At 47.3% G+C, this 14470-nt stretch overlaps 1 protein-coding gene and 1 pseudogene across 1 annotated transcript; one reads left to right on the top strand and one right to left on the bottom strand.

The window, feature by feature from the left end:
- Window positions 1–3299: 3299 nt before the first annotated feature.
- LOC120686634 (collagen alpha-1(I) chain-like) lies at window positions 3300–3878 on the top strand. The gene has a single exon (XM_039968843.1). The coding sequence runs from the start codon at window positions 3300–3302 to the stop codon at window positions 3876–3878; it is 579 nt and encodes a 192-aa protein (XP_039824777.1).
- Window positions 3879–5240: 1362 nt separating this feature from the next.
- LOC120686633 overlaps window positions 5241–14470 on the bottom strand; it is a 51995-nt pseudogene continuing 42765 nt past the window's right edge.

Below are 14470 nucleotides of genomic sequence, written 5' to 3'. Positions count from 1 at the left end.
ATGCAGAAGGCGCAACAAAACCTATGTCGCAAGCTAGGGATACTGAACAATGATATGCTGCCCTTCGAGGCTGCACTGCAGGAGTTCATTGCCATGTTTAATGGCCCTTTGCCGCAGGACATCATTGCCGCCCTTACAGCAATCCTCCACATTGAAGACGGCGACGACACGCTCGACCAGGCGCTCGCTGGTCTGGTTGGCGAAGGGGTCGCGGAGCTCCAGGCTGATGTCCAGGAACTTCAGGTGGAGGCTGGAGCAGCTCAGGTGGATGAAATCTTGCCGGTGGCCATCTGAAGCACGGAAGGAGCCAACTGACACAATGATTGGTCGAGCCTTCACCCCAACAATGTCATGTTTATCTCCCTGTTGCCCATTCAGCGGGCCAAATTTGTTTTCCGAACCTGCAAACTCCGGCTGCGTCAGTTCAGCCTGTTGCCTGTCTTTTAAACGCAAACTCGTCGGCGCATATTTCAGACCCTGCAATTTGTCGTTCTTCCACTCTGAGCTACTGGTTCGACGCCTTCTGCATGTCACGCCTGCCCTCGCTGCAAGGGCATGTTTCTTTACTACCCACAATACTCCACAAATATTTTTTTGAACACAAATAGAATTCAATCAAACATGCTACGAGATGTACAGACCTGAGTTGCAATCCCTGCATGGTCAGTGCCAGGTATCCAGAGTGCAGGTCTCCCTTTCATTCGGAAATACCTAACCATTATATCCTGAGTCACGTAAAGAAATGGGGACTCTTTTAGTGAGAAAAGGCGAAACAAAAGAAATGGAAGGAAGTAAAAATGAGGCTTATCAGCTTGCATAGTACATGATGCTACAAGAATGTTTTTAGACAGATTATCTAGGATTCTAAAGTACATCAATGAACTTCAACGAATTGACTGTTACAGTATGTTACATAAAAGTTCACAGCACTTGTAGAGGTTAGCTTTAGACAGACACTACGGGAGACGCCCCCTTTGCAGTGTGCCAGGGGCACACAGTAAAGCCCCAAAAGCCTATGGCAAACCCTTTGCCGTGTGCCGCACACGGCAAAGCGCACACGGCAAGCAGAGATATGCAAAGCCGGCCTTTGCCGTGTGCTATATATCGGGCACACGGCAAAGGGTTTGCCGTGTGCCACTCTCGACCCACGGCAAAAAAAAGTAGCCACCCAGGAACGTTGACGTGGCAAGATCTTTGCCGTGTGCCCTGTAGACTTGGCACACGGCAAAGTTCAAATCTTTGCAGTGTGCCATGGTTTTTGCACACGACAAAGATTGGCACCTTTGCCGTGTGCCATGGTTTTTGCACACAGTAAAGGTGCCAGAACCAATTTTTTTTGTTTGATTATTACGTATATGTACCCCCAGAAAATCATATATATCATAATGATTATTCCATGTATCCAAATAAGCATCATAGGCATTTGATACACATATACAAATAAAGTCTTGTTTCGTTCATCGACAACCACAAGTACTGGTCGAGTTCATACAAGTTCATACAAATCAAGTTCAAACAAATCCATAAAAGTGCTACAAAGCAAGTCCATACAACATAACTCATGGGGCCGGCGGCGGCGGCGGCGGCGGTGGCGGGTGCTGCGGCCACATCGGCCATGTAGGCGTCTGCGACCAACCTGGCTGCTGCTGCTGAATCCAAGCCACCCATTGAGGCAGTGGCCACACAAACTGCTGAGGCTGCTGAGTCTGCTGCACCTGAGGCGAGAAGTCAGGATTCACTGGCCCATCATTGGATGCCACCGACTGATTCTGCACATAAGCGAATATATATTGAGTTACATAAGAATGAAACTACAAGCATTAGCCTAAGTTCTAAGTCATTGTAGATGTATGATAAGATATTATTTTTAAGTAAATCTAGGTTAATGCTAAGTCACTAAGACATTCCGAAACTCGATAGGAATCAAAACCACTTACGGTAGGAGGAGTTTCTGCACGACGAACAAGTGGGGCCGGAGGGAAATGTGGAGGCGAAACACCCATCGCCGAGCCCAGGCTTTGCATAAATGTTAGAGCTTGATCCAATTTTTGCTAGATGTCGTCCCGCTCGGCCCTCCACCTCTCCTCTGCCGCCTCCTGCCGTGCTTGGAAGGCTGCTTCCATCTGGGCCTAAAGGATTTGATCCCAGGGTTAGAATTCAAAGCGAACATATGTAAAAACGGAGGAACAACGGATGAAACAGAAATAACCTTGACAGCCTCAATCTGATACTCCTGGCTCGAATCTGCGAGAGAGTGGGAGTAGTCGCCGTGTCGACTAAGCTGTCGCCAAACCAGTACCGTCCATGCTTCTTGCCTCCACCCGCCCTCATGACGACTTCTCCATCAATGGGCTCATTGATCGCATCAAACTCTGGCCCATGAACTTCTTGTGCCATCGAGGTGTACCCACTGAGGCGGCTGTGGACGCTTGCGTTGCTGTACACTTCGGGCGGATCCTGCGGGTTGAAGGTGACATCGGACGTCACCTTTCCTTTGTGGGCCAAACAGTATGCCTGGACTTGGGTGCAAGGCACACCACCATGTGACGCCGACTGCGAAAAAAGGAAGATAATTAGAAATTATACAGAATTGAGCGTTAGAATAAAGAAATTAATTCACATACATATCTAGCCGTGTACGCCTTGAGGTTACGGTTGCCCTGATGATGTGATGCACCTGGCATCAGCAAACGCCGTTGCCGGGCAGCCTCATGCATCTCCACCCACTCTTGCGAGCACTACCGGTCCACTATCATTTCCCAGTACGGATAATCATTGGCAATCCACCACGGAGGCACCTGCACATCATCAATATCTAATACATTTAAGAAGAACAAATGGAGCATAGTTGATAACTCCTTAAGATTGAATCTTTACCCGCAAGTATTGTTCCCGGGTAAGTCTGATGTCTCTCGCAGGTTCTTTGTAAATCCTCACTTTTTTGATCCTGGCCTTGTAGTCGATGATGGCCTTGTAGTCACATGGTTTGATGACAATCATGAGAAATATAACCACAAGCTCAAGATCATCATATGCTACCCAGACCAAATCTAGGTAAGAATTTATATCATCAAGGGCAACGAGGTTATGTAATCTACTACGAACATTAGACAGAGGCAGGGTCTTTTGCACGTGCTCACCTAGGGCTCGACGGCGGGCGAGATGGTCGGCCGTGAAGTAGTGCACGTCGGCGGCGCGTCGAGCGTGGGCGCGGGGAGCGGGGAGCGTCGGCGCGGCGACCGTGGCCGCGGCGAGCGGCCACCAGGGGCGCGACGTGTGTGGCCGCGGCTAGCGTGACCATGGCGAGCACCGAGCCTGGGAGGTGGCGTAGCAGCCCCGCCGGCCGGCCGCGTCGACGTGGGCCAGCCGAGAGCGGCGCGGAGGCGGGGTGGACGGCCCTTGCCGCACGGGCCGGGACGGGGGAGGCCGGCATCGTCGGCCTGCCGAGCCCTGGCGGGCGCGTCGACGAGAGCCGGTCGGGAAGAGAGAGGAGGCGGGGGTGGCCGGGACCGGGGTGGCGTGGAAGGCGCGCCGACAGGGGCCTGCCGAGCCCGCCTGTGCGCGGGCTGGGGCGTGGCGGGGGTGGCCGGGGCACCGGCGTGGCGGCCGGGACAGGCGCGGAGGCGGGGTGGCGGGGAGGGCGCGCTGACCTGGTCGGAGCCGGGTGGCTGGGACACCCGCGTGGCAGGCGCGCCGAGCGGGCCCTGCCGAGCCCCTTGCGCACGGGCCGGGGTTTGGCGGGGGTGGCCGGGGCGTCGGTGTGGCGGCCGGGACAGGGGTGGCGGGGAAGGCGCGGCGGGGGAGTGGGGGAGCGGGGGCAACGGGTGCGGGCGTCGGCATCGGTGTCGGCGGGCGAGGCCGTTTGTGCGCGGGCCTAGCGCGGGAGGCGGGGTGGTGAGCCCGCGGGCGGGTGGGCGCGGTGAGCGTGGCGTCGGGGACCGAGCATGGGCACGAGGGAGCGCGGGCGCGAGCTTGGCCGGCGTGTGCGCGAGCGGGGGTGACAGGGAGGTAGGAGATGTGTGTGTGTCTGAGTGTGTGTGGCGTGTGCGAGGCTCAAAGGGGACAGGGGGGCTTTTGCCATGTGCCCCGATCTGGCCCATGGCAATTTAAAATGCGAAAGCTAAAAGAGAGGGATGAGAGAAAGCAAACTCTCGACACGAGGATATATCCCGTGGTTCGGTTTGCCACAAAGGTGCCCCTACGTCCACGTTGTTGAAGCACTCACGAAGAGTATCGCTTCCCGGCAATTAAGTCTCTTCCGTGAACACAATCACGGTCACCTTGATCCTGATCTTCACTAAGGGAGATTGCCCACGAAGGAGGGGTCTCCGTCCCCCGCACAATGTCGTCGACGCCGCTCCACACCAAGCCGGAGGGTCGTTGACTTGCCGGTGAGCCACCAAAGCTCCAAAGATGGCCGGCACACCAAGATACAACAATGGTTCACTCTAGAACCACATCACAAGGATCTAAACCTTGCTTGATCACTCACTCAAGAGCTAACCTTGCACTAACACTCACAAAGTTTGTGCTAAGGACTAAGGATTTGATCTTTATGCTCTTGGATGGCTTGGAGATGTTATTGGGTGTGTGTGGGATGTTCAGCAACTCCAGCAAACTTCAAATGGTCGGGGGAGCACATATATATAGGCCTCCAAGTCGAACTAGCCGTTTGTAGCCGTTGGCAGAATTCTGTGTAGGGATTGGAACTTCCGGTGAAGAGGTATCGGAACTTCCGGTCACTCACAGCAACTGAAGTAGCCGTTGGCTTGCTAACACAGTTGCAGTGACTCCAGAGACCATCGGACGAACCGATGCTATGGGCGTCGGTTCAACCGGTCACACACGGCAACTGGACTAGCCGTTGGGCCTCCCTCTTCTGCTGACGTCATTGCTCTGATGGTATGCTCCGATGCGCCGTCAGTTGAACCGGTGCTGAAGGCTTGGCTCCTGGGCACTTGACATCGTCTCTGGAACATAGTACATCCAATGCACCGATGCCTGTCTTGACGCCGTCGGTTCAACCGGTGACCTGGCTATCTTGAGTTGGTCTTCGCTTGATCTCCATTTGGTGCTCAGACTTGCATCGATGCCAGGACGTCGGAACTTTCAACTACCATCGGATGCACCGATGCTACAGGCATCGGTTCTTCCGGTGCTCCTGTTTTCTGCAGAATTCATCCAATTCAGGGTTTCTTTGAGTTCTTTCTTCGAGTATTATTTTGTATGACTTTTTTACTTCATCCCTGCGATATAGAAATATTCACTTAACAAAACCATTAGTCCAATTGATTGCGTTGTCATTCGATCACCAAAATCACTCGACATGGTATAAATGATGCTATGTTCGTTACAGTACATGTTTTGTCGCAAGCATAAAACTTCAGGTCGATGCGTGCCACTGATGCTGCAGATGAAACATTGCATAACCAAGGTAAGAAAACAGACCAAGCAAAACAGAATAACTGCAATTAAAATATACAAGATGAAGCAGTTGTGGCGTTAATTTACCTTTGGCAATAGCAGTGCAGCTGATATTTGTCTCCAAGTGGAAAGGATGCCTCGTGTACAGCACGTGCCGTTTCCTCGGAACACCTTCATCATCTGCATATGCCTTAACTTGCTGGATGTGTCTGAACTTGTCCCACTCAGGACCAGTTTGCCCTGCTGCTATGGAAGTGATCAGCGAAAAGCTGCAGTGCAGCAGCAAGTGCATTGGACTTACATCCTGCAGGTATCTGGGGACTGTTTCCATGGCATAATCCTCCAGGTTGAGTGTCCGTAGTGTAGGCATGCCCTCCAATACCTTCATCTTTGGGCACTTGACGATAACGAGCTTCTGTAGTTTCGGAGGATTACTGATCCTCTCAAGGTTAGTGTAAGGAAAATGGTCCTATTAGGCCATTGTTTTGTGATTTTGGTGATTAAATAACAATGCAATCAATGGGACTAATGAGTTTATCAAGTGAACATTAATAGATCCCAGAGATGAAGCAAAAAGGCCAAGCAAAGCAAAACACGAAGAAAGAACCCAAAGAAATACTGAATTGGACGAGTTCTACAAGAATTAGTGGGACCGGATACACCGGTGATGCCACACTGGTCTAACTGGCTGGCATCGGATGCACCAGTGCCCCTTGACCGGTGCATTGGGCTGTGCAATGCCCAGGCCACGAGAGAAGACGCAAGCAGCACCGGATGCACCGGTGGTGCCAAAAGAGCCATCGGTGCAAGCACCGGAGGAGTGTTCAGAGAGCCTGTCAAAGTGGTTAGCAAGGATTCTTCAGGACCGGATAAACCAGTGCCTCACTAGAGCAATGCACCGGTGAAATGCTTTGACAGTTGCAAGGGAGAATAGTTGCACCGGTTGCACCGGTGACTAGGCGCCGGTCTAACCGGTGACACCACGTCAGCTGTCAGAGACCCAACGGCTACCCCATGGCTCAGAGTGACTGGATGCACTGGTGCTATACCTTCGGATACTTCGGTGCATACGCAGAAAGTTAGGTAACGGCTCTTAACGGCTACTTCCACTTGGTGGCCTATATATATACCATCCTCCGGGCATTTGAAGTTTGCTGGAGTTACTACAAGCCTCATACACACCCAAGAAAGCCTCCAAGCCTATCCAAGAGCATATTGATCAAATCCTTAGGTTTAGCACTAGCTTTGTGAGTGTAGGTGCTAGATTAGCTCTTATTGAGTGAGAAAGCAAGGCCTTGTGCCTTTGTGCTGTGGTTCTTTAGTGAACCAAATAAGATTTCGGTGCGCCGGCACCTTGGAGCATTGGTGGCTCGCCGGCACGTCATCGACCCTCCGACTTGGTGTGGAGCGGCGACGACAACCTTGTGCGGGGGACGCGGAGACCCCCATCCTTTGTGGAGAAGCTCCGTAGTGGAATCCGGGATCAAGGTGACCGTGGTTAAGTCTGCGGGAGAGACTTGATTTCCGAGAAGCAATACTCTTAGTGAGTGCTTCAACAACGTGGATGTAGGTGTGCCTTTATGGCTAACCGAACCCCGGGATAAACACCTGCGTCGAGAGTTTGCTTCCTCCTATCCCGCTCTTTAAGCTTTTGCATTTCATACTAGAAATTTGTGTGCCTTTACTTTGATAGAGTAGTTTCTTGATAGAAAAGGCTATAGGTTGCTAAAGTCTTTTGGGATAGGGGTTTCACACTATAATAACCTTAGTTGCACATATAGATAGCATGTTTTAGTTTAATATTGTGCAAATTAGTTGGAGCTATAGGTTTAGGTTTTAAGTTGCCTAATTCACCCCCTCCCCCTCTTAGGCTAGAGCGCGGTCCGATCACTTTCAATTGGTATCAAAGCCGGGACTCACTTCTTTCACTAAGAACGCCAATTCCATTAGCAAATTGTGAAAACCGGCTCACTTGATCGATTAGGCTTCACCGCCTAGTGAGTTAACTCTTTGGGGAAGGGATGGATTCTTTAGGACCTCCTCCACGTTTCGATGGCACGGGCTTCCAACATTGGAAGGTTTTAATGGAAGCCCACCTCCAAGCAAAGGGCCTAAATATTTGGAGGGTAACTAGTGAAAGAATGAAGGGAAAATGTCAACAAGAGAAGCAATACGATGCTATAGCCAAATGCGCTATTTTAAACTCTCTTGGTGATAATGTTTTCAACCGTGTATTTGCTTGTGAAAATGCTAAAGATTTATGGAAACTATTAGTGAAAACCATGAAGAAACTAAAGATGTTGCAAATGAAAAATATCATGTTCTCATTGATAAACTTAATAGCTTCAAGCAACTTGATCATGAAAATGCCAAAACTATGTACTCACGGTTGAATATTCTTGTGAATGAGATTAATTCTTTAGATGTGAAGAAAATTTATGATTTGGAGCTCATTCGCAAGATCCTTCATTCGCTACGAAGGCTAGAGTATAATTTGGTGATCACAATTTTTTATGAGAAAGAAATCAACACATTGACACCAAATCAAGTCCTCAACAAGGTGATCGCCCATGAGCTATGCCATGATATCAAGCAAAGAGCGCCATCTTCTTCACCAACATATAGCGCACTTGCATGCAAGCAAGTCAAAAAGTTGAAGAAGTTGGCCATCAAAGATAGCTCAAGTGAAGAGAAAAAAGAGGAAGCAAGCCAAAGCTCCTCAAATGATGAAAAAGAGCCAATGAACCCAACCTCTACATACAAGTCAAGAAGATGAACAAATGCTTGCAAGAAATCAACTCAATGGGGTATATGGTCTTCCTCAAAGATGGGCCTCATCACCAACAAATGAAGGTTGAGAGGAGATTCAAGAAGAAGAAAGAAAAGAAGGAGAAGAAGCCCAAACATGAATCATTTGCCATCTTTGGTGAATGGATCAGCAGTGGTGAAGAATCAAGTGCAAGCTCAAGTGATGAATCAAACAAGAAATTCACCACCCGCACTAACATGGGATTATCATCCAACACTTGCCTTATGGCCAAAGATATGGAGAGCGATGTAAGTGATGATAACTCTAATTCTCCTTCATATGAAGAACTTCTTGAACTAGTTCATGAGCACCAAAAAATAATCAAGAAGCAATTAAATGAAATTGAAAATCTTAATGCTCTTAATGATCTTAATGTAATTTTCGCTACAAATTATGAAAATTTATTATGCAAATTTAAATTGCTTAGCGAAGAGCATGAAGAGCTCAAGTTAAAAATTGAGAGTATTAATGACACTAACCATGCTTCAACTTCTTGCTTTGATAAACCTAACCCTTGCAATGAGAAATGCTTTGAGGATGTTGTTGTAGAATCTTGTGATGATCTCATTGCTAAGGAAAATGATGAACTAAAACAAGAAGTACAAAGACTCAGGAAGGACTTAACTAGATTGAAAGGCAAAGGCATAGAGAGCAATGTCCAACCTTCTCAAGATAACCGTGATGATATGGTGAAGAAGCTTGAGAAGGGGTCCACCGTGACTTGCTCAAAGTGCCATCATAAAGGCCACAAGTCCAACAAAAGTGCTCAACTAAAGAAGAAGCTTTCGGATGAGAAGAATAAGAAGATGTTCACAATCAAGAGTTCTCTCATCTACACCAAGCCCAACCGGAAGAACAAGAGCAAAAGCACCACCTACATGATCAAAAAGAAGGAAAATGGCAAGATAGTTGCTCACAAGGTTGGGAAGCAAGAAAGGAGTTGGAATCACTCCATTTGCATGCCCAAGGATGTCATCTCCAAAATGAAGTGGCCTGAAATGGTGTGGGTTCCAAAGGAGACTTGAAACCAAGAATGACTTCGGAGGATTTGGAGGCTTGGCTACCTAGAAGATGAAGGATTCAAGCTAAGTAGCCAAGCTCACATCTTGGACATTTGTTGCCCAAGTCCCCCACAAGGTAGTGGTAGCTAGATTTCAATTAAAGCATCATGTAGCTCCATTTCCTTGCTAGGTTGTTTGCATTGCATCACCTAGTGTTATATATGGTGGGTTGCTTGTGTCATGATTCTAATCCATGAGCAACCTACATGGTTTGACAAGTGTGTAGAAAGCTACACATGGTTACCCTTCATGGTACTTGGATATTATGTGGTATGTATTTCATTTGTGTACCATGAACACAAGCTATAGGGTAAACTTCCCATTATTTTCATAAACAATGTGCGTATATTTGGTTGGTGATTCAAACACTAAATGCACACATTTAGCGGGAGTTCATCCTATGGTTTGTGATTTTGAAACTAACATGTTTTCAAGCTCATCTTTTGTAGTCTCATTTTGAGCCATGATATATTGATCAAATTTTTTATATCCATGTTCATAGACTATGTGCTCATGCATGTAAGTCGCCTTGGTGTACCAAGTGTTTTTTTATCTCAAAGACTTTCAATTGGTATTCAACTTCAATTGGTATTTTTTGACAAGTCAATTTCAAATTGGTACATACAAGGTAACAAGTTCCCCCGGAGGTATGCATGGTCTATAACCCCTTCAATTGGTATTCTTTTCAATTCTTTATTATTTTAGGGCTACCTCCGTGCATGATATAATCTAAGCTTTCTCATTCAATGTCTAGTTGTGCACTTGATTTTCACATCATCATTTTGTGCACACACTTTGTGGAAAGCTTAGCTCATATCATGCTAGTTTCATGATTTTGTGATCCACCTTAATAATTGCTCAAGTGGTATCTTCATTGATGTCATACACTTGGATCATGATTCATAGAACTAACTCCCTAGGCTACTAACTTTTCCCTTTGAGCTATTTTGGTTTGCCAAGCCTTTTTAGGTGATTAGATTCCAAAGAGGGAGAAATTTGGATCAAAGCAAGGTGAAAATGAGTATCTTCCAAAGCAGGAGCAACTTTGATTCCAAAGGGGGAGAAAAAGAAGGAGTAGCAAAAATGGGGAGAAACAAAGGGGGATGATGGATTTAGGGGGAGGCCAAGTCATCATTGGATGATGGTAAGCATCCAAGAAAGTGTAAGTGGTTTCAATTAGATTTCAATTGGTATCATTTTTAAATTCCTACAAATTGCTATGCTTGCTTTGATTGTGTTGTCATCAATCACCAAAAAGGCGGAGATTGTAAGTAAAAAGGCCCCATTAGGCCATTGTTTTGTGATTTTGGTGATTGAATAACAACGCAATCAATGGGACTAATGAGTTTATCAAGTGAACATTAAGAGATCCCAGAGATGAAGCAAAAAGGCCAAGCAAAGCAAAACACGAAGAGAGAACTCAAAGAAATGCTGAATTGGATGAGTTCTACAAGAATCACTGGGACCGGATACACCGGTGATGCCACACCGGTCTAACCGGCTGGCATCGGATGCACCAGTGCCCCTTGACCGGTGCATTGGGTTGTGCAGTGCCCAGGCCACGAGGGAAGGCGCAAGCAGCACCGGATGCACCGGTGGTGCCAAAAGAGTCGTCGGTGCAAGCACCGGAGGAGTGTTCAGAGAGCCTATCAAATTGGTCAGCAAGGATTTTTCAGGACCGGATACACCGGTGCCTCACCGGAGCAATGCACCGGTGCAATGTCTTGACAGTTGCAAGGGAGAATAGTTGCACCGGTTGCAGTGGTGACTAGGCGCCGGTCTAACCGGTGACACCACGTCAGCTGTCAGAGACCCAACGGCTATCCCATGGCTCAGAGTGACTGGATGCACCGGTGCTATACCTTTGGATACTCTGGTGCATACGCAGAAAGTTGGGTAACGGCTCTTAACGGCTACTTCCACTTGGTGGCCTATATATATGCCATCCTCCGGGCATTTGAAGTTTGTTGGAGTTACTACAACCCTCATACACACCCAAGAAAGCCTCCAAGCCTATCCAAGAGCATATTGATCAAATCCTTAGGTTTAGCACTAGCTTTGAGAGTGTAAGTGCGGGATTAGCTCTTAGTGAGTGAGAAAGCAAGGCCTTGTGCCTTTGTGCTGTGGTTTTTTAGTGAACTAAAGAAGATTTCGGTGCGCCGGCACCTTGGAGCATTGGTGGCTCGCCGGCACGTTATCGACTCTCCGACTTGGTGTGGAGCGGCAACGACAACCTTGTGCGGGGGACGTGGAGACCTCCATCCTTTGTGGAGAAGCTTCTTAGTGGAACCCGGGATCAAAGTGACCGTGGTTGAGTCCGCGGGAGAGACTTGATTTCCGAGAAGCAATACTCTTAGTGAGTGCTTCAACAACATGGATGTAGGTGTGCCTTTGTGGCTAACCGAATCATGGGATAAACACCCGTGTCGAGAGTTTGCTTCCTCCTATCCCGCTCTTTAAGTTTCCGCATTTCATACTAACAATTTATGTGCCTTTACTTTCATAGAGTAGTTTCTTGATAGGAAAGGCTATAGCTTGCTAAACTCTTTTGGGATAGGGGTTTCACACTAGAATAATCTTAGTTGCACATATAGATAGCATGTTTTAATTTAATATTGTGCAAATTAGTTGGAGGTATAGGTTTAGGTTTTAAGTTGCCTAATTCACCCCCTCCCCCTCTTAGACTAGAGCGCGGTCCGATCACTTTCTGTTGTCATTTCTAAACACCTCGAGCTGAACAACCGAAGTAAAGTTCTCCAAGGAGCTTAGGTGCTTGACATCATATATCGCTAATATCTTCAAAGCCCTTGTGTGGAAGGCAAGGCCAGGAGGCATGCTCATCAACTTGCACTTCTTGAGCATAAGCTTCTCCAAGACAGGCATGGCTTTCACTTGCAGCTCCCACTCCCATTCCACCCACTCGACCAGTCCTTCAAAAATCACATTACACAATCTAGGAAAGGAAACCCCTACCTGGGAATGGTTGTGGCATTGATGGTTTGGCTTCAGGAATTCAGGCCCAACACGCTTGATCGCTGGAGCATGAACAATCTGTAGGAATTCCAAGCAGGGAAGCTGACATAAGCCATTAGGAAGCTCCATGCAGCAAGCCAGGTCAACCATCGTTAGAATCCTCAAGCTCCCAAGGGGCACAACTGTTGTCGACATCATCCACCTTGGGAGCCGCTGACCAAAGTACCTACTGATATCGAGGTTTTCTAAGCCAGACAGAGGTTGGAGCTCATTAAATACCTCCTCAATTTGTTGCTGCTGCTTCTCAGGAATGCCTTCTTCATCTTTTACCAACTGGCCATCGTGTTTGATTCTACTTGTGCATCCTAAGAACAGACGGCTCAACCGCACCTTGTCACCAATCCTGGCCTCTTTTGCAAATGAGGATGAAGACACGTTCTCTAGGCCACTTATATGAAGGTCAGTTAGGTGGCAGAGAAGTCCCAGTTCTTCAATGCTACACCAATCACCATCCATGTGCGCTGGAAACCCATATATATTCCTCAGATTGGTTAGACCATGAAAATCCTTAGGTATGATACTTATTCCTGTGTCATGAAGGTTAAGAATCCTCAAGTGTTGCAGTGTTAAGATGGAATTTGGAAGATTTACCAAACTCTTGCAGCCTCGAAGGTTAATATACTGCAGGAATTTCATCTTACTAATGCTTCCTGGAAGCCTAGATGTGTCAGTTCTTTTTATGGACAAATACCTCAAGTGTTTGAGTTGATCCAAATATTCAACTAATGCATCAAAATTTGCATCTTGTACATGTAGTGTCCGTAAATTTGAAACAACAAGGAATGAATCACCAGGCTTGATTTTTATAGGCCCAACTGATAATAGTGTTCTTAGTGATGTCTGTCCTTGTAATGAATACCACTCTAACTCATCTGATTCTGGTCCTCTTGTTTCCAGCGATAAGCAAAGAAACTTTTGTGAATTGATTTTGTCAGCATTATCAGCTTTGTTGTTCTGTGCTACTAGTGCTTCATTTCTAGCCATGTATTGAGCAAATGAGCGGACAACATCATGCATATTGCAAACTACTTTTTCATCATAGCTTATATCAAGCTCAATAAGGTTCCTCTGTATCAATTCATCGTAGTACTCTTTTCCTATTTCCTCCAAGTCACGTGAGGTTCCATGAACAAATCCTTCGCTAATCCACATACCAATGATCTCACAAGCGAAGAACACTCTGCTTTTGGGAAGGAGTGAGTAGTGAAGAAAGCAAGGCTTCAAACTAGAACTTAAATCTTCATAGCTAAGATATATTGCATAGTTCAGCTCTTCAGGCATTTGAGATACTGAACATATCGAGTCATTTAGGACATTTTCCCACTCCCATCTTCTTGCTGTTTTTTGACGCAAGAGACCACCCATTACTTTCACAGCAAGTGGTAAATAATCACATTTCTTTATAATTTCCATTCCAATATCCTTGAGCAGTTCAATCTGGTCTTCATCATTTCCGTTTCCAACTACCTGCACAGTAGCCAGGCCAATTAATAGTTTGTAAAATATCACTTATGCCAGAGCATCATGATATTTTCCTTCATCACAAAATAAATACAAATGGAGCCTGAGTTTACGGCCGTGTGTATAGATTGATGTTAACAAGCAAAAATTGGTAAGGACATTCATTCCAAGAGAAAAATAACATAGTTTTTACCATACACTTATAGAAATCAGATAATTATGTCAAAAGTACATATTTAACATGGTAGAATAACTTAGTCGCAGTGTGCTATGGCGGCGGGCAGGCACTCCGGCCAGGTGGGGCCACACGGCGGCGGATCCGGCTAGCTGGGCCCCCTACAGCGACGGATCCAGCCAGGAGGAGCATCCACAATGGCAGATCCAGTCACTGTGGGTCTCCCAAGCTCCGGTAGCAAGCGGCACCCTTGTCGGGTGCCACAATTAGGGACACCCTAATTGGAGTACTAAAACCACTTTCGAAAACACAAACACATGTTAAGGCAACTGGGCCCACAAAGGCCCCCGGCCTCCTTCCAAATCTGGAAGAGAGGAAAGGACTCAAAGAAGCCCAGCATGTGGCCCATTCGCACCCCTCTCAGGCCCACCGAACAATCTCCGCCCCGCTCGAGGGTAGCGAATCTACCCTCGGGCGGGTCACTCATCTCCGCCTCGCTCGAGGGCT

This window comes from Panicum virgatum, chromosome 8N (assembly GCF_016808335.1).
Source record: "Panicum virgatum strain AP13 chromosome 8N, P.virgatum_v5, whole genome shotgun sequence".
Classification (NCBI taxonomy): Eukaryota; Viridiplantae; Streptophyta; class Magnoliopsida; order Poales; family Poaceae; genus Panicum; species Panicum virgatum.
This window is presented reverse-complemented; position numbering and strand designations above follow the sequence as displayed.